The sequence below is a fragment of the Drosophila guanche genome, unplaced genomic scaffold (assembly GCF_900245975.1).
Source record: "Drosophila guanche unplaced genomic scaffold, DGUA_6, whole genome shotgun sequence".
Taxonomy (NCBI): Eukaryota; Metazoa; Arthropoda; class Insecta; order Diptera; family Drosophilidae; genus Drosophila; species Drosophila guanche.
The window spans coordinates 3,119,543-3,138,251 of NW_022995750.1; the positions used below are offsets into that span (position 1 = coordinate 3,119,543).

The 18,709-nt window shown below is 41.6% G+C and overlaps 1 protein-coding gene and 1 long non-coding RNA gene across 2 annotated transcripts in view; both read left to right on the top strand.

Annotated features, from left to right (window-relative positions):
* The first annotated feature begins 927 nt into the window (after window positions 1-927).
* Window positions 928-9,656, top strand: LOC117586017. The gene is made up of 3 exons (XR_004573966.1): window positions 928-1,015; window positions 2,022-2,034; window positions 9,643-9,656. It is a non-coding gene; the product is annotated as an uncharacterized LOC117586017 (long non-coding RNA).
* Window positions 9,657-11,831: 2,175 nt separating this feature from the next.
* Window positions 11,832-18,709, top strand: part of LOC117586003 (neuroligin-4, Y-linked) — a 34,733-nt gene continuing 27,855 nt past the window's right edge. The window contains exons 1-2 of the mRNA XM_034275831.1: window positions 11,832-12,185; window positions 13,848-14,764. Of these exons, the coding sequence (XP_034131722.1) occupies window positions 14,109-14,764 (656 nt within the window). The 5' untranslated portion in view covers window positions 11,832-12,185; window positions 13,848-14,108. The remainder of the gene's footprint in view (window positions 12,186-13,847; window positions 14,765-18,709) is intronic.

An 18,709-nucleotide genomic window follows, 5' to 3' on the forward strand; every position in this document is an offset into this window, starting at 1 on the left:
GAATCATTATGTACACTTACATTTCTTTGGTTTCAGATAATATTATAGAAGAAACATTTTTGAAAAAACCCTAAAAAATATGAGAAATTCCAATAAAAATTCTAGAAAAATACCATACAAAAAGTTTAGGCATTAATAACTGATAGTAATTTGTTTACCATTAAAAATCCTAACTTTCCTACATCTTCAACAAAATGGGAATACTTCTTGTTAGAGCATAATAAAGAATAGAAATACAAACATATAAAACACAAATGAAGAATGTTTTGATAAGCACGCTTCGGTGGAATATGTCTGTCATTGGAAATCCCATCATCTGAAGTTCATCAAATTGTGGAATTGGAAAGAAGAATTCACCATTACATGTGAATTTTCGCTGAAGTTTAAGCCAAACAAATTAAGGTGGCAATCTACCCTTATGTGCGGGAGCAAATAAATGTTATAGGAGGTGTATATTTGATGGCTTTTGGTTTAGGATGAGAACCGACAAACAGGAGGCAGAACCATAAACACCATCCACTCCCCAGGAGCTACACAACACATATGTACATATGTATGTATGTACCTTTTACACGAGCGACACGGACAAAATCCACATGTATATCAGGGTTTTAGGGTTACAAATTTTAATGAGCATCCCATTCTGCGGGTTCCATTTTACACGTAGCTTAAGCCCGCACACAAATAAAATGGTTGCCTTTTTGTGGCTTTTGGTTCGGGGGAAAACTGTTTTGGAAATCATTCTTTTATTTGTGAGTTTCTGTGGTCCGATAAGCGGTTGACATTGCCAGGAGTAAAACATTCTTACAGACATACAGAGAAAGCAATATAATTATGGGTACAAAGACCTCCCTCGCTCCTCATATTGCTATTCATTTGTCTGGCAGCCGAATGGAAATAAATCCATTCTTACCACGGGGTAGTCAAATCACACAGCCAATCGAAATTCCAAGTGTGTGATGGAACCAATTTGCGACTATTAAACGCGCACCAGAGCATCAAAGCAGAGCACAGCGTGGAGAAACACAAGAGTCAAAAGGCAATCCAAAGGGGAAGAAGCAGAAGAATGCTTTGGGGTTCAATGCAGTTCTCGATTCGGAGATTCCCATGCAGATTTGAATGGCAAAACGAGCAGTCAAGTGCGAGTCTGAGGCAGACGCTGAGGCAACGACGAGTACAAATTGCAGCACTTGTATCAAGATACATTCGAACCAAGAGCAGAAGCGAAACGAAGACCAATGGCAACAGCTCTGTGAACTGAAGCAGAAAGTCCTGAATGGCAGACGGAGACCCCTGAAATATTTGCATAGGTAGGAGAGCTCTCCTGCCTCCCATTCTCTCCCCATATGAGCATCAGTTTCTTCTCCGCTTTTCTCCTCTATACCCCGTTTGAATGTGACTTTCTGCTACGCTCTCCACACCCAATCCCTGTTTGAGTGTGACTTTCTCTTCGTGTATTTGCTTTCTGCTTGCTGTATTTGCGCCATGGCATATTGATATGCTTTTGGCCTTTTGTCAGGCACTAAATGGCAGGCAGAGGCGTAGACGCTTACAGGCAATCAAAGCGCGCTCTGCTCTCCCTCTCCCTCTGTCTCATCCGCATAGTAGATCCTTTGTCTAAATAGTTAGAAAAGATTGAGCCATATTGGGAGAGGGAGTTGAAGGGAGAGGTTTGGGCCATAACTAGGTAAAGGTTTCCGCGATTTTACGGTATGGGATTTCAGCCATTTCAGGGTCTGGGGCTTCAGCCATGAAATGTAGGAGTTTAAGGAGCACACAAATTTAATCTCGCGTCTCTAGCCTTTGACATTTGTTTGACTTTTGCCAGTTTTAGCATTAAACACAAAAACGGAAAAGCAGGAATGCGTTTAATTGCGGAACACAAGGAAAAGCAGGCAGCAGAGCAGTGAAAGCGCAGAACTTGCACATCAAAAGGTTGAGCGAATTTTAGCAGCAGTGGTTTTTAGGTGGCCAAAAAGTCAGAGTCATATTTTGAAGGTAAAAACGAGAATGAAAGAGAGAGAGAGAGAGAGAGTGGGCATATCAACTGCTGGAATGGTGCAAGCTGGAAGGCAACTATTTAAGGGACTTGGAAGTGAACGAATAGGGGAGCAACGTCAACATAATGGTTACAAAATACATGGGGTAGAGGTAATCGTAAAAGAATGAGGTATGAGTATGTGTGCAATTATACCACCCGCATACAGACATTACATACACACACATCTGGGCCCACTTCCAACTCCTATATTTCCCTTCCGCCCATATTTTACAAAAGTTACGTTCGCAGGTTACGTATACGCCATATCTTATGCTCATTTCGAAACTGCTTTCGCTCTGGTAGGTGCCTTTTGCATACCTTTCGACTGCCTTCCTTATGCTGTTTCCTTCTGCGGCCTTCCTCCTGACTCCTTCTGTTGCTTGTTAGACGAAAACTGTTTGCCTGTTGTGCCGGCTGCCTATGGAAACTAATTAAAATATGCACAACTTGCCGAAAATACTTAAAAGCAACACACACACACACACACACACACACACACACACACACACACACACACACACACACACACACACACACACACACACATGTGGGTCGTCCGACAACCGAGCGCCGCTCGAGACGCTCTACCTTTTCCACCTATCCCTTGGCTCCACCTCCTTTCTCTCCTCCTGTATTTTCCTCTTTTTCACTTCATCCAGCAGAAAATGTTGGGTAAACGCAGCGTTGTGCATTTTTTTGTAATTTTCCACTCAACAGATTTCCATACCACGAATTTTTCTTTATGCCTCATATATGTGGGCGTGGCCCGCAGCCAGGGATCTACTTTAACACCACAAATGGTTTATTTATGCGCTTACTTTTCATTCCACCATCACTCTATATGGATATGTTTTAGCCCCTAAAAAGAAACCCCAAAACTATGGAAATAATTCAGAATTCCTTTATTTTTGTGTTGCATGCAAAAAGAATGCAGTAATGCCAAAAGTGCAACAAGAATTATGGGCATAAATGCAAAAGAAAGCAAAAAAAAAATGTGAGAGGTGCAGCAAGGCAAGGCAAAAAATCCAAGAGCGAAAATACGGAAAGCGACACTCTGGAAGATTTCAAATGGAAAGCCAATCTCTCAGCCCGACACTCTCTTTTAGTTTGAGATCCTTCTATTATTCATTTTCACGAGTGTTGCAGCATTCGAAACACTCAAAAATTAGCCTTATGCTCTCTGGCACTTATTCAATCCTCTTTCATGTTGAACACTCACGAGGAAATTCCTCAGTCGTTTCCTCTTTTCCCGTTTTCCCTCTATACCCCAGTAAAAAGTTTTTAACTAATTTTCTTGTTTTCGTGCCAGGGACATACACAGCCAGGAGAAAAAGGCCAGCAGTAGGAAAAGCCAAACCAAATAGAAAGAAAAACTTGCTCTCTCAACAAATTTCACGTTGAACTTTTTCCGTTTGCCCCTTCGGAATGCCCGCCCCCTGTGCATAGAGGAACAATTAAAAAGATTTGTTTTCCAAAGCAAATTTTTCTGTTGATTTTTGAGCTCTCCGAAAAACTTTTGCGGATCGAAATACACAAAGAGAGAGAGAGAGAGGACGAAATATATTGATGCATTAAATTTTAAAGCCACCTGCCATCCGAGACGACACAAAGCAACGGCACGCAGCGCCATGGCCAGTAATTAAAGCAGTCTGGGCCTGGGAGAAGCATTCAAATTAAGCCAAAACAATTTCGAATGCCTTTTGTTTATGTCCCGGACTGTGCCAAGCACCAGCGGCAGAGCCACTTGACGCCTAATGACCAATTTAATGGTATGGCTGAAAGGAAGGCGCCCAGAACTCCCATTCACACAGAGAGGGGACTCACATTTACAAAGAGGTGAGAGAGAGAGAGCAAGAGAGGAGGGGTAGCTCCCGTTTGCAAATGAAATGGCCAAAACAATGGACAAGAAGCTAAACCTTCGGCTTGGAGCAGCAATTCGAGAGACCGCCTGCCGATACCTTTTCGAAGAGGAAGGGCGGCTGGGCGATTGTTAATTAAGTTTATGGCAAAGTTTTCTATTACCAAAAGTCCAGAGATTGGGTGGCTCTTAATGAGACACGTAGGCGTATGAGTAAACGCAACGTCAAACAGGTGGAAGAATAGTCTAAATGACGAGGACTACGACGTGACACCTAGACAATGGGGCGTATGCGAGGTGCACAAGCAGATAATCGACAGATAGAATCTCTCGTTTTGGCTCTTAATTAAAGCCAAGTCTTACGCTACAGCTTCTCTCGCATACTTTTCAAAGCTATTAAGAATCCTCGAGCATAAATATTTCTCCTGATTCTCTAGCTAAAAACTTGAATAAACTTAGCTGCAGAATAAAAATACAAAAATTGAAAGAAAAGTCTTAGAAAATATTTCGCTTGTAACAAATTTTCGTATCGAAAACTACAAGGAAAAGTTACTGCCAAAGAGTAAGAGAGAGCTACAGCATGGCTTAGCGTGTAATACCATCCGTAACCCCAAGGAACCTTCTCCTCCATGAACCTCCTTTATCCATGAACCTTCTCTATCCCATGATACTCAGAGTTCTTTTTTTCTATGCTATTTAAAGGAGCGAGAGAGAGAGAGAGAGAGATAGAGATATAGATAGAGATAGAGAGCTCACAACTTTCACCGCTTGAAAGTTTTCGCACATGAGCTTCAAATTGCGCGTATCCCCCCATGAAAGAGGGTGCCAGGAAGTGGTATGGGATGCCACAGGGCCTCCAGCGGGTGTTTTCGGAGAGTGGAAAAAAGACTGAAATCGAAAATTGTTTGCCAAGCGAAGCGCTTAGCTAAATGTCTTCCGTGCCAGTTCTACACTTGGGAGAGGCAAGTCGATTGTTGAAGGAGAAAGAAGATAGAACGAGGAGGGAGGCATAGGAACAGCAAAGGGAGAGTAGGTGCAGGATAAGGAGTGTGAGCAGCAGGAGCAGGAGAGGTAGGAGTAGTATAGGGGTAGCAGAATAAGGAGCAGTCATCGAGAGCAGGTGCACTCCTTTTGGTCTAGCCATTAAAAGCAACGACAAGTGCAAACATCGACTGTGAATCTGAGTCTGCCTCGCCCTTTCCCCGCTGCCTTCCCGCAACCAATTCCGAAAATCCCAGAGCCACAAAACACCATTTCCATACCCATTCCCAGTCCTCTGGCTCCAGCTTCTACTGTATTTACATGCAGACAACAATATGAAGCAGTCGTATATGTTTATAACATCCGCAAATTGTTGAAGATAACAATTATTGTGCATTGAAAGCAGTGAGAGAGTGATAGAGAGAGGAAGAGAGCAAAGCAGTCGAGCAGCAGGAGCAGCAGGAGCAGCAGCAGCCGGAAATGACAGTTTACGGAAACACACAAAGCCAGAGACCGACCAGTGGGACAGGCGGACCAGAAGCATAAACGAAGGACCGACCGACACACAAAAGCCAAAGCCCAAATAGCCTGAAGATGTCCCATTAGATTGTCAACTACACATACGAACACCCCTCCCTTGCTCCGACTCCACTCCACAGTTTTGTGGTTAAGCTGATTTTTTTTTGTGCTGTAAATTTTGCAACAGATGCTTCACACCAGCAGCTGCTGCTACTCCTGTCCTTTCAATATGTCTCCCTAGGTGTTGCTCATTAGGGCAGATTTACAGGCTCATCTGTGTGGTAAGCAGAGATTGCAGTCGTAGAGATTGAAATATTACTAGAAATAACACCAGCAGAAGCAGCAGTTGCCATGAGGCTTACGCCTTGCGGGCTTGTGGACAGAAATAGAGCACTTCATGAACACAAAATCCAATATATGCACAATGTACCCTCAATGTCATATGATACTTGCAATTCCATCAATCACTTTGACACATCAAGGCAAATGCAGAAAATAGCCCTATCAAATGTTATGTATATTTATCTATATATTTCCATAATAACGCTTTCCTTCAGAATTCGTATATCCTCTCTTTGTTCTTATTCTAGTCTAGTCTATGCATTAAAATTGTTTTTTTTTAGGCTTCCCAGATCGTCGTGACCCATTGTCTGCCAAGACTTTATTTATTTTTTAAGTTGGCAAAAATGGAAGCCATTCTATTGCCAATTATTGCCTTGGTTGGGGAGGTCATTTCCATTGTCTTACATAACTGCAAGCATGTGTCAGGGGTTTGACCTTGCATTATGCGACAGTAAAAGGCGTCGAGTTGGTTTTGGGTTTTTGCATATTTATAAGCCCAAAAGAGAAACAAGTAAATGTATTAACTAAGTGGAGGACACAAAACAAAGAGCCAAAATGGGCGAAACAAAATGGCAGGCAGGAAGGAATACACTGATGAGCATACACATACATACATTCACACAGAGACACACAAAGGAGGGACCTTCATATCGCCATAGCGCCAGAAACGCCCTCATTGAGTAAACATTGAGTCAACACTTCCGCTAAGATAACATCAACATGGCGCCAACATTATGGTAGGGCCAAAAGCGATGGCCAAAATAGATATTCCATTCTAGATAACATGAGCCAAAAGACAAAAGACAATGGCGAGGACACAGCAACAATGCCAGCTCAAGAAAAAAAAAAAAACACACAAACGAAGGAGAAACCAAAACGCTAAGCTCTTGGCCAGCGATTTTTACCCAATAAATTATTTTATCTGCCATTTTAGCCATGTGAAAAAAAAATACCAACGTCAGAATGCGAGAGAGAGTCAGAGTCCACGTGGCATAAAAAGGAATTAGGAACGCATTGACAGACAAACAGACAGACAGCTAGAGAGAGCGAGGACAGAATAGCGGCGGCTGTTTATGAAAATGTCATTAAAATACTCGGCAAATCTAGGGAAAATAGTACAAGTAATCCCTGAAACAAAGCCAGGGGGATAGTTTCGGCATGAGTTGAAATTAATTAGGACTTTAGCTAGGCCGACGAATAGTGCCTCTATGTGTGTTGAGGAAATTGATTATTATTTGAAATTATCGCTGCATAAAATGTGTATGTGAAAAGAAGAAGAATATATACTGGAATTTGGAAGATATAATTTGGTTTTATGAGGCATGCAGCAGCGTTACTCGTCTATTTGGGTTTCCCTGCCTGACAAGCTTTTAAGTTTCGGGTGGAGTTGCAATTGATGATTCGTGCGCGTGTTGTTCAGCTTAATACTGAAAATTACAGAAGCGAAAAGCAGTTTTGCTTTAACTTATTGCGTCTTTCAGCACGCTCTGCCATCTTTTCTTTCTGTCTCATCTTTTTCGCCATTTATCTCCCATTTCTAACATTCTACACCTCTCCATAGGTGGCCTTCTTCATCGCAAAGGTCCGCATCTCTAGCCTCATTATTTAGTCTGGCAATGGCTTACGGGGCGTATGCGTAATGTCTTTATTTATACATGTATCTGTTTCCCTGTGTGTGTGTTATGCGGGGCCTACGTTATTGTCGTCATTTACTTTTTCATGTGTATATGTGTGTGTGTGTGTGTGTGTGTGTAATGGAGTAATGTGGCTTTAATATCATTATTTCGCCATTTGCCGCTGCCGCTGCCACTGCTGCTGCTGTTGTCGGTGACCCCCCGAGGGGCAAATCATTTTATGCGACGCTGAGTAACGAATTCAATTTGCCGAAAATTCAAGGAAAACTTTTTTTCCTGCTGGGAAAAAACCAGAGAGAGAGAGAGAGAGAGAGAGAGATGTTGCCGAAATTATTTGCCAATATTAAACGATAATTTATTTCAGCACGAAAATTTGCTGTCGAAATTTTAGCATTAGCCGCCGCGAGCATCGAAAATTTATGCCCATGTAAAATCAGAGGGAAATTAATTTTAGCCCATGCATTTTTCAGAGGCTCAATTGTGCGGAGAAATTTATTGCTGCTTTGGCCAATTTTTTGGGAGGGGATGACCCGAAGAATAAATCCATACATGTATGTACAAAAGTATGTGTGTGTGTGTGTGTGGGAAAAGATTCTAATCTCCCAAGAACTTTGCATAATTTATCCCACACACACATTTACTTTAATTTCTGATTGAAAATTATCTACATTTATAATTGAAATTGGAACTTTAAATGAAAAGTAGATTCTTTCGCATATTTTCCATATTTTATACCAATTTTTAAGTACTTTTTCCTCTTTTAGAGCTTAAACTCCAAGGAAACTATTTTCCTGCATTTTATTTTCAAGTTGGATTATAATTTTCTCTTATTTTTTTTTCTTTTCCCTCTCCATGTTGGGTCGGTGCTTTTCCTGATGAAAAGTCGGTTTAATTTGTGCCGTTCTTGGCTTGGCTTTTCCATTGTTTTTCCCATTGACTACTTAGCCCGCTAGGCAGACAGGAGACGTCGGACATGGCCAGGGCGGAGTCCCTTGCTGAGAAGCGAATGCAAACGAGCAGGAAAGTATGTAAAAAAAAAGGCGTGGTCGCGAATTATAATCTTTTGTTTGTTAGATAATGAAAGCATCAGCCTCAAATGCAGGGCAACAGCAGCGAGGAGTAGAGGAAAGATCGAGAGACCATTAAACCAATGAAGAGTTTGCGGGAGAAAGACTCATTCATATATATAGATACAGAGAAAAGAAAAAAGTACAGATACAAAAACACAGTTAGCAAAAGGGAGACAGAAAGATTGAGACTCTCTCCTTGAGAGAGACGAACTCTGACATGCAAAATGCATTTAGCGAAAAAACTAAGTTAAAAAGTCGCATTATTTCCCATCACATTCAAAAGTTCTCCATTTCTTCAGTCTTCCTTGTATTTTTCTTTTTCTTATCTGTGCATTTTTTTTGTTTCTGCTTGATTTCAACTCTTTTTACAGATTGCATTTCTGTTCACTCATATTTTCTTTAAGCGAATTCACGATTTTCTTTTTTAAGCATAGATTTGCATGAAAAATTCTGCTGTTCTTCGGGGCTTTCCTCTTTTTTATCAAACGAAAAACTATATACATTTCTTCACAGTAGTTTCGATGGCTCCATAGGTTACTTGTTTGTTCTTTATTTCTGTTGGAAATGATTAAGAAATTCTGAAAAAGACTTTTAGTGATTCGAGCCGTAAAAAAAAAGAACAACTATAGAATAACACATTTGACTTAGTTTTATGCATTGTTGTTGTTCTTTTTTTTTGAGAGCAAACAAAAAGCAAAGCCGAAAAGCCATTTTCATCTTTCACTTTCTCCGGGTCCAGGGCTTTCCTTTGGTATTTTCATACCCACTTAAGCAACGGGAAAAGCTAAGGGACTGGGCTTCTCGGGCAAGACAGTCATTTCAATAAACTCAAATAACAATGCCAAGGCAAGTAAGTCAGAAACATTTTCATTTCCATTTCCCCAGTCAGAGCAGAACGCAGGCAGACAACTGCTAAACAATTTTCATCCTCTTCATCCTACTTCCGCCGCTCTACACATGCCTTTGCTCTCGCTTTTCCTTTGCCTTTTGGCTTTGGATTTCTCTTCTTTTCGCTTCGTTTTTTTATATTATTTCGTAAAGATTCTTTCGTTCGTTCTCGGTTCCACAACTGGTTTAAGCACGAAAAACTGATTAAATTTCCGGAAATACATGTCTGCATGCTTATCAATCGATATGAAGAAGCAATTTCTTTCTGTACGCTCCCATCATTCCATTCATTGCGGGTTCCAGATTGAGAGAAACACAGAGAGGGTAGAATTTTCAATATAACACATACGCAGTATCTGTGGGGAAGAAAGGAGAAAGACGTTTCCTTTCCTTTAGTTTATCGAAGACCGAAAGCACAATATAAGTTGTCCTTTTATGTGTCTATGAATTCTGCCACATTGAAGTCTAACAAAATATCCGATATATTCACTATACCCCTCAGTTTTGAGCTTTATTGTTGTTTACTCTAGCCATAGCCATTTCTCTATCTACTCGTAATTGCTTGGGCCACAATTCTTAATTTAGTTGTGCTACTTAAGCAGTTTAATTCAAAGTCGGCGGCAGCAATGACTTCTCCTGTTCTCTAGACCTACTCCTCACACCCCCACAAAAGACAAATTAATGACCCTTGGACGCGACTGTGGCTGCGCTTGTGACTGTGCGGATGCTGTGCGGATGCCCCCGTCTAGCTGGCGCTAAATTTATGTGGCAAAGCTACGGAAAAAAAGTTTGCGGCAAGACGGAAATTGCGGCCAGTTGAAAAGTCAAGAGACTGCTTCCTCCTGCGGCACGGGTCTCAAGGAAATTCCCTTTGCCGCTTATCGCGTTTTGATTTTTAATTAAAGCAAAAGTATTTCACATTCAAAATGGAATTTCGTTTCGTTTATTTGCAATTAAATTAGGCAAGCAACATTCCTTGAATCTGAATCTGAAACTGAATGCGAGTCCAATTATCTCCGAGAGAGAGAGAGAGAGATACAAATTACAAATGTGAATAAAGTCATTTTCGAAATACACAAAATTTGAACATCTTGACAACTTTTTGTTTCTTCCATACAGAACTTTCCGTAAAGAGGGGCGGAACTTTCTGGCCCAAAAAGTTGAAGATGTTTTTTCGTGCTGTCATGTAATAAGATCTGAAATTATTGTGTACATGGGTAGTGGTCCCTTTTCGAGTGCTACTTGAACAAAGAGGAGTTTTCTGCGATATTTCTTGGCCATAAATAACAATCAGTAGAAGGAACTTAGGGAATTGGGCGCCGCAACAGTTTGCAACAGCTTGACAAATAAACAAAGAGGAGCTTAGCTCAGGCCACAATGTGCCACATGGCCTGGGAAGGGATGGGATGCTTAACTCATTTACAATATTCAAACAAAAGAAGGGCTCAACGTAGCGTATGATTTACAATGTTTAAACGGCACGAGTAACTGGTAGGAGAGACGGCTCTCTCGGCTCTTCTCCTTATTTGTTCTTGAAACTTAAGAACTCTCTTTCGAGTACACCCAAAAACTAAGCTTCTCTCCGGCTGTTTACTTTGTCAGTGAATGTATCTGTAGCTTAACAACTACGAGTACACTCATGCCCTTCGGCCGAAATTATTTTGCAGGAAATTCATTTGAATTTTGCATAAATAAATGCGGGTAAAACAAGTAAACAAGTCGAAGAGATACCAGACCAGGAATTGCTGGTAGGCGTTGATGGAGTGTGGGCTAAAATATATAACTCAATTTCCACGAATACAATTAATTCAACTAGTGAGCCAAGGATTATGATGGCGGTGGAGCCCTGCCGCATGGCAGCGAGGCTTGTATCCTAATTACTTTGCTAATGATCTGCATAATAATTTACTTACACTTGAGGGCATCATATAATTGAAATTTCCAAGAGGCTGGCACGAGATAACGAGCTTGATTATACCCTGCCCTTAATAGTGCAGCAAAAGAAAGAAAGAGAGCGCCAAGGATATATGTTGGTGATGGCAGAGTGTTAATTAAAGGATGGAGGAAAAATTCTTCCGAAAATTTTTGTTTGTTTTGGCGGTGTTTTTTAAATGAAGTATTTAATTTTGTAAATTTATCGAGAATCGGCGTTTATTAAATTGTCAAAGAGAGTTATCTAAATAAAAAATAACATATACAAATGAACATTTCATTTTTTTAATATATTAGAATCTAAATGCATATGAATGATCATACCCAACAGCAATCTCCGCAAAAAGAGCACTTATCCACGTTCACCGCATTATTGATTGCCCTTTCCGGTGTTGGTGCTGCTGGTGGTGAAGCTGTCTTAAGTCAATTGTTTACCCGCACTAAATACGCATTCAAATGGCGCGTGTCTCGCTCAATTATTAATCATAGTCTAAGTGGCATATGATATACTACGAGAGAGAATAGAGGGACTAATAAAAAGTATTCTTCTCTTTATAGCAGACGCCACGATGGCACAACAGCAGCAGCTACTCGAGCAAGAGCAGGAGCAGCCAGTGGAGAGGGTGTTAAGCACGTGAATATCTCTGTAAAATGTCCGCTTGCATGACAATTGTAGCGTGCAGGCATTCAGAAAACGCAGCAGAAGAAAAAGCAGCACCAGCAGTTGCAGTAGCGCTAGCAAAAGCAGCAGACGACGCAGCTGAGCGAGGCGTACGTGAAGTGTTTCTAAAGAAGATGCTGCAACAGAATCCGCACTAGGAGCAAGGACACGTGCAAGACAGCATCATCATCATCTCAGGCAAGTCTTAGCACCTGCAGTAAAGGCGCAGACAGCAGCAACGGAACAACGCATGGAATGAGTAAGTAGAATACGAATTTTTTCTATCTTTTACCACAAAAAGAATAACAGAACGGGGCAGGGCAGGGCTTTTAAGGCTGTCAAGTGCATTACTCAAGACAAAAGCAGCGAAAAAGAGTGGCAAAAGGATGGCTGCTGCAATTGGGTTGGATTACATTCTCAATAGGAGATTAAATTACACAGACTGGCGTCTCAAGAAAGATATCTTTTGTGTAGCAGGATCTATGTATCCCCTTTGAGTAGTAACAAATCCGAAAACAGATATTTTTCCGTAGAGTACATTATCCCTTATCTCCCGTAGCTGACTGTTTGGTGTCCTTCCTCCAATAGAGACCATTTCTTCCAATGACCCAATGTCATTCCAGTAACCAGACAATGAAAAGGATTCACCCACCCTCCTTCTCACTCTTCCTTGACATTCACGTAGGCATTCTTGTCCTCATGTTGTCAGGAGTCTCTCCCTTTCTCTGCCTGCCTGACATGTCTGGCATATGCAAAATGCCAACTGTCCCACCCACCCTTTCTCTTCTTCTCCTCCTGCTGTTGTGGACCACAACAACAAGGGCAAGGACACTACACCAAGTGCAAACAAGGTGATGCTTCAGCTAGCAAACATCCCAAAAAACAAGGCTACCGAAAACAAAAAAAAGAAAACAAAAAAAGAATGGACGGAGGGTTTTTTGTCTTGGCTTTCTGTTCTTTTTTTGGATGCGTGCCTTCATTCAGAGACTACCAAATGGCATAGCATACTTTTTTTGGGGCCGTCCGGTCCTCGTCTGAAAATGCCTCAAGGCACACACCGCACCGCACTTGGTGGGGAATTGGCTGAAGAGCCAAGAGAAGAGTGGTACAGCCGTCTCTCTGTCTGTCGGTCTGACTGATGAAGAGGGCTGCTTGAGGGGCAGCAAGAGGCATGCTGGAATTTCTCGCTGTTACTTAAGAGAATATTTAATATAATAAAGTGTGGAGGATTCAGGTCGGATCTTAGTTCAGAAATTAAAAAGTATTAAAAGAAAAATCTTAAAAAACATGCAGACTTTTACATCTAATTATTTATCGAAATATATCATAACGAGAAGGGACGCGTGTGACGCTTCTTACGCGTCCCAACTTTTGTCCCCGGTACTAACGCCAACCGCTCTGACAGACAGACAGAGAGATATACATAAACTGGGCTATTGATGCTGACCAAGAACATATATATGTACATTTTGGGGTAGGAAACATTCATTCACTTTTGTGCACAAATAAAATATACCCTATTTACTCTTCACGAACCGTTTAAAAAAAAATCATTTATTAGCAAGCATTTTCCAGGTTTTATGGTCCAAAAATAATCATAGATTATCATGGAATAAAGCTGGCCATCAATCATTAGAGAATTAAAGTAATGAGCTCTCGATACATAGATAAATCGTCATTTAAAATATTTCGTAGCTGTTTCACAATTATCCCATCCATCCCATAAATATTCACAACTTTTTCCATTTAACATATGAATCCTTCGAATCCCTAGAAATCCTCATGAATACTTAAACTATTTACATGATTTTAATATGAACATTTCGTCACCTACTACTTTTGCTAGCGGCGTACAACCCTCATCTATAATATTGATTGCAACCTTTCTCTCTCTCTTTCTCTCTGCTTATTCTCTTTCCAGTTCAACAATTGCTACGTTCTTTTGTTGCAAACAAACTTATCGCTGGTTTTAATTAATAATAAAAAACCATATGAAAAAGCACGAGGGGAAAGAGCGGAAAAATCTCTTCAGAAAACAAGCAAAAGCGTAAGCGAAAAACGAGGCCACGCCACAAACAGCAGCTATCTTGTGGTCAATTATACAACTCGAACAGCGAACATATAAAAAATACAGTAAAAAAAAGCACAGTAATCCAACAGCCATTTTTGACCAATAATAATAATGGTCATGTTGCTGCATTCGAAGCGACAACTGCCGCCAGCAGCAGCAGCATCATCATCGAGAACGAGAAGAAAACTTGAGAGAACACGGACATGGTCGTCCCTGATGATGACAATGCTAGTGCTCTTGAGCAGCAGCGGACACGCGGTTGGCAACAGCTACAGCTACAGCAGCTTCAGCAGCAGTGGCGGTGGCAACCTGAGTGCCCCACAGCGGGGCTCCCTTTCTGCAACAAGTAATGGAGGACTCGTGTTGATCGGCAGCAGCAGCTCGACTTCCAGCTCGAGTTCAAGTTCCGTGCCCTCATTATCCCTTACTTCATCATCATCCACCTCTTCCACGAGCAGCGGCAGCAGTTTAGCTTCATCTGGTGGTGGCTCAAACAGTGGCAACCACCGCAGTGGTCGCCTGGCGAGCAGCAGCAGCGGAGGTATACAAAGTGGCACGAATGATCAATTACCCGCCCAACTCTCCTCACGCATCATCCACACACGCAATGGCGCCATCTCGGGTGTAATTGTCCAATTAGATGGCAGGCATTTGGATCCGGTGGAGGCGTATCGTGGCATCCCCTATGCCTCGCCCCCCGTCGGCAATTTGCGTTTCATGCCACCCGTTTCGGCGGCTATGTGGTCGGGTGTCAAAAAGGCGGACAGGTAAGTCGAATCTACATAAGGGTCAACATCCCCATAACCCGACTGGGTTAACAATATAAGTTAAAGTTTTTTTTCGGTTTGTAAGTTTTAAGAGCAAATAAGGACGTGGGTAAGAAAGTTGTCATGTTTCTTGAAGATGTAGGGTTAACGATTTTAATGGAACAAATCTACTTTTTTTTGTTATATCTATATAATTATACAATAATTTACAGAAGTCTACAATTAGTTATACAACAATCGTACTTTATCATATTTAATAGTTTATAAAATTAGAAATATTCATAGAACTATAGCATTAATAATAATAGTTTTTGTATGAACACTTAAACGAAAAATTATTATTTAATTTAACAAATATGTATGTATACCTTCCTCCGGGTATTTCCTGCAGGTTACTCTAATTTCAACTACAATTTTTTTACAACTTACTTTCACTTAGCACCAACCCAATTCTTGTCCCCCAACAACAACCAAGTAACTCTAAACATTTGATCTATTCCGGAAAAAATTCATTAGCCATGCCACAACCTTTGAATACGTATCCATTTCCTTGAAAGAAAATCCATTTCCGATCCCGAAAAATCAAGGCTAATGACCTTTATGTCCAATGGATAACTTTATTACGCTGACGCGCTGAAAAATCTCTTGAACATTACTCAAGTCGTTTTATTGGCGCTCGTTTGGAGCTCTGGCACTGGCACCCGTCACCCGTACCGTCACCCGTATCATCACCCACCGCCTTCTGTCAACAAATAAAGCCCCTCGCGCTCACTCACCTTCTGTTCGCGGAAAAAAAAAAGTAAAGATGACGTGGCAGGACAGCCGCTTGTCCATCAGCAGAGAATGCGCGAATCATGGGGCAGGGCAGCATCTGCTCAGCAGCCGCAAGCATTGTTAAACTTGAAAAATTATATTTTATTTGCTCTTTGTGGGGTTCCTGATTTTCGCGTTGCGTGGCCCTTTTTCATTAGCAGGGAAAAGGGTGAAAACTTTTGGCTTTTACAATCCCTTTTTTCGGTTTCCGTTTGTCCCGTGGGGGGCATCTTTTCGTGAATAATGATTTGCCACTTGGGAGGACTTGTAAATTAGACGCTGCTGCTGGCTGCTGCCTGCTGTTGCTGCCTGATTCTGAGTCACAGCGACAGCGTAAATATTTAATTTGTGCCATATTTTAAGCGGAAGCCCAGCTTGACCTTTGACTTGTATTTGCTCACCTTTTTTTGTTGTCGGTATTTTTCTGCAACCCATTATCATTATGTTGCTATTGTTGTCTGTCGCGTTTCCATTATTTTGCTTTAAAATTTTCGAGGGTTTGTCGGCGCACTTGACTCAATTGTGAGAAAGTTAATTGAGGTGACAATTGTTCTCTCAAAAGAAAGAAGGAGATAGAAAGTATAACGAGTTGGAGAGAGTGTCCCTTGCCCTTGACTTATGTCCTTTTGATCATATTATATTTCAGTTGGAAAACCCTTTTTGAAAGGGTCCACTAAAATGATTTAACTCTTTTATATTGAGAAAATATTTCCGGTTAAAGCTTTTTCTTTCAAAGAAATTCTCATTAAATTAGTCGGAGATGAGGGTATCGTTTCCCTGTTATTCCTAAAGGAATATCAAGTGTTAAAACTTCATTTTTTTGTGCAAAGTTTTCCACTTTCGAATAAGTATTTTCCCTGGAGAGTCCTTTCACATTAACTGAAATCGGTTTTTAAGTTGACTTTTAAAAGATTTTTTTTTTTATCTGTACATAGATTGTGTTTATAGAATTATGGCCAAAGTCTCAGCAACCCCTGACGCTTTTTCCACAAACTTCGCATTTGAATTCGTCACACATATCCACTCTTACTTTGTCCAGGCTTTTTTCTAGTGGTTTTCTCTTTGAAATAAGTTTCCCATTGAATGGAATTTTTCCTTCCAGCGTCACAAAAAACTCGAAAAACTGTGCATTAAAAAAAAAAAAAAAAGAACTTTATACGTGGCACATTCTCGTCTCTCGTACTCCTTGCCACCACCGCAATAACCGCTTTAACCACTCCGTGCTACCTTCAACTTTCCATCGACCTCAGTGCAAAAATAATTTCTCAACCGCAAAAAAATGGTGGAGTAGAGGAAGGGAGTACGAAAAAAAAACGTCTCCACATATACGAGTATAGTACATTTCATAGGCCGCCAAAGGCAGACGCAACAGCAGCAGCAGCAGCTGTTTTCCTGGCTTTGACAAGCGATGCGTGTCACCAGCAGAGAAGCTCCATTCTCCAACCATTGGTAGCCTCCTCCTCCAACTCTTAGCCTTCTTCTCCTCCTGCCAGTCTCCGCTTTCTGGCATCCCCCTCCTAGTGGCATTCTCCACCTCTTCATCAGATCCTCCTCCACTTTTTTTGCCACAGAGCCTCCTTCATTCCTTCATCTTCTCTTAAAGAGCACGCACTCTCCTTTCTACACATGCTCTCTCCATAGAGATTGTTGCAGGCCTTTTCTAACGGGCCTCAACGTCAGGATAAACAAATGCTCACCCGCAGTTGCTAAGCCACACTGGGAGAAAGAGAGAGCTAGAAAAGAACCAAGATTATAATATTCTCTGTGGTCTCGAAATGTGTTCCTCCTGGATTTAACAAACATATCCTAACGCTAATATACCCACTGGAACCCACCTGTATATACCAGGTATATGCCACTTTTTCCAGCAACCCCCTTTGGTGGCGTCAGGATTATGAAAAACAAGCGGATTAGTCGCTACGACGGGGGCCATGAGTTCCGGAAACCTTCTGACCAGGCCGCAAGGAACCTGCGGAACAGGTAGTAATGTGGTGCTGTGGTTCACTCTGCTTTCGAGCCTCATAAAATAAGTGTAAAAATCGCAATAAACCGCCGACCGACGACGAGCTAGAGTTTTATGCATGACGCCAAAGTTTTTAATAAAGAAGAAAAGTAAAACGCAAAAATGCTAAGTGGAGAAATGCTCAACTTAACGGTTTTCCTAATAAGGAAAAATAAAAATAAAAAATTAATGAAAAGACCTTCAAAATGTGCGTGCAGCAGGGCAAGCACTTCAGAAGTGCTGCAAGTGGCAGAAGGCATCCCTTTTTTACAAGAGATGGAGGCAGAAGGCATACTTTCTTACAGAAGAAGAAAAACCAGGAGGCAGAAGGCAGTAGCCATGAGGCACAGTAGCTGCTGTGGCTGTGGCATTGGCAAGTGGCAGGTAGATTGCTCCTGCTGCTGCTTCCATCATTAAAAACGTTAATTCCAATTTGAGACTCAAGAGAGTGGGAGTCGGCCAACCGCAAAGGTTGGAAGGGCGTGCTCTAAAATCTGGAAAGGAGGTGGGAGCTGTGGCATGTGGCAAGTACACATAAATTGCCCGAGACTCTGCCTGGCTGAGACGATGCGGCTGTTGCTGCTTCGACAAACTGTTTCCCCGCGTTTTTAAATGAAATTGCGAAAATTCATTTTAAATTGGATTTTATTTAATTTGACATTGCGGCAAAGGAGAGAAAGCTTTATGTCGGGGCATGGTGGTCGTGGTATGGTGTGTCTGCCACCAATCTAATTTGTGTGTGTGCCATAGACAGAGAGGGGAGAGAGAAGGGAGATAGAAAGAGCGCTACGGAGATGACGATGACGAGAGGACATTGCCCACAGGTAAAATTAATCTATTTTACTTGACGTGGCCCCAATGTCGCATATAATTTTATGGCTTCCACACAGCAACCCCCTGCCACTCTGGCAGCATCCCCTCTCCTTTTGGACACCAATTGAAGTCTCTGGGATGCGTGTACTTTTCTGCTTCGTTGAGATTATGCTTTGTTTGATGTATTTAAGCCACGAAACGCGAGGGGACCAACCAGCTGGTCCTTGCCCCATAGTCATGCCTTATGGCCCAGCCTCATGCCTCTGAATGCAGATTAGCCTTGGCTTCCATTCCGAAATGTACACACAATTCGGACC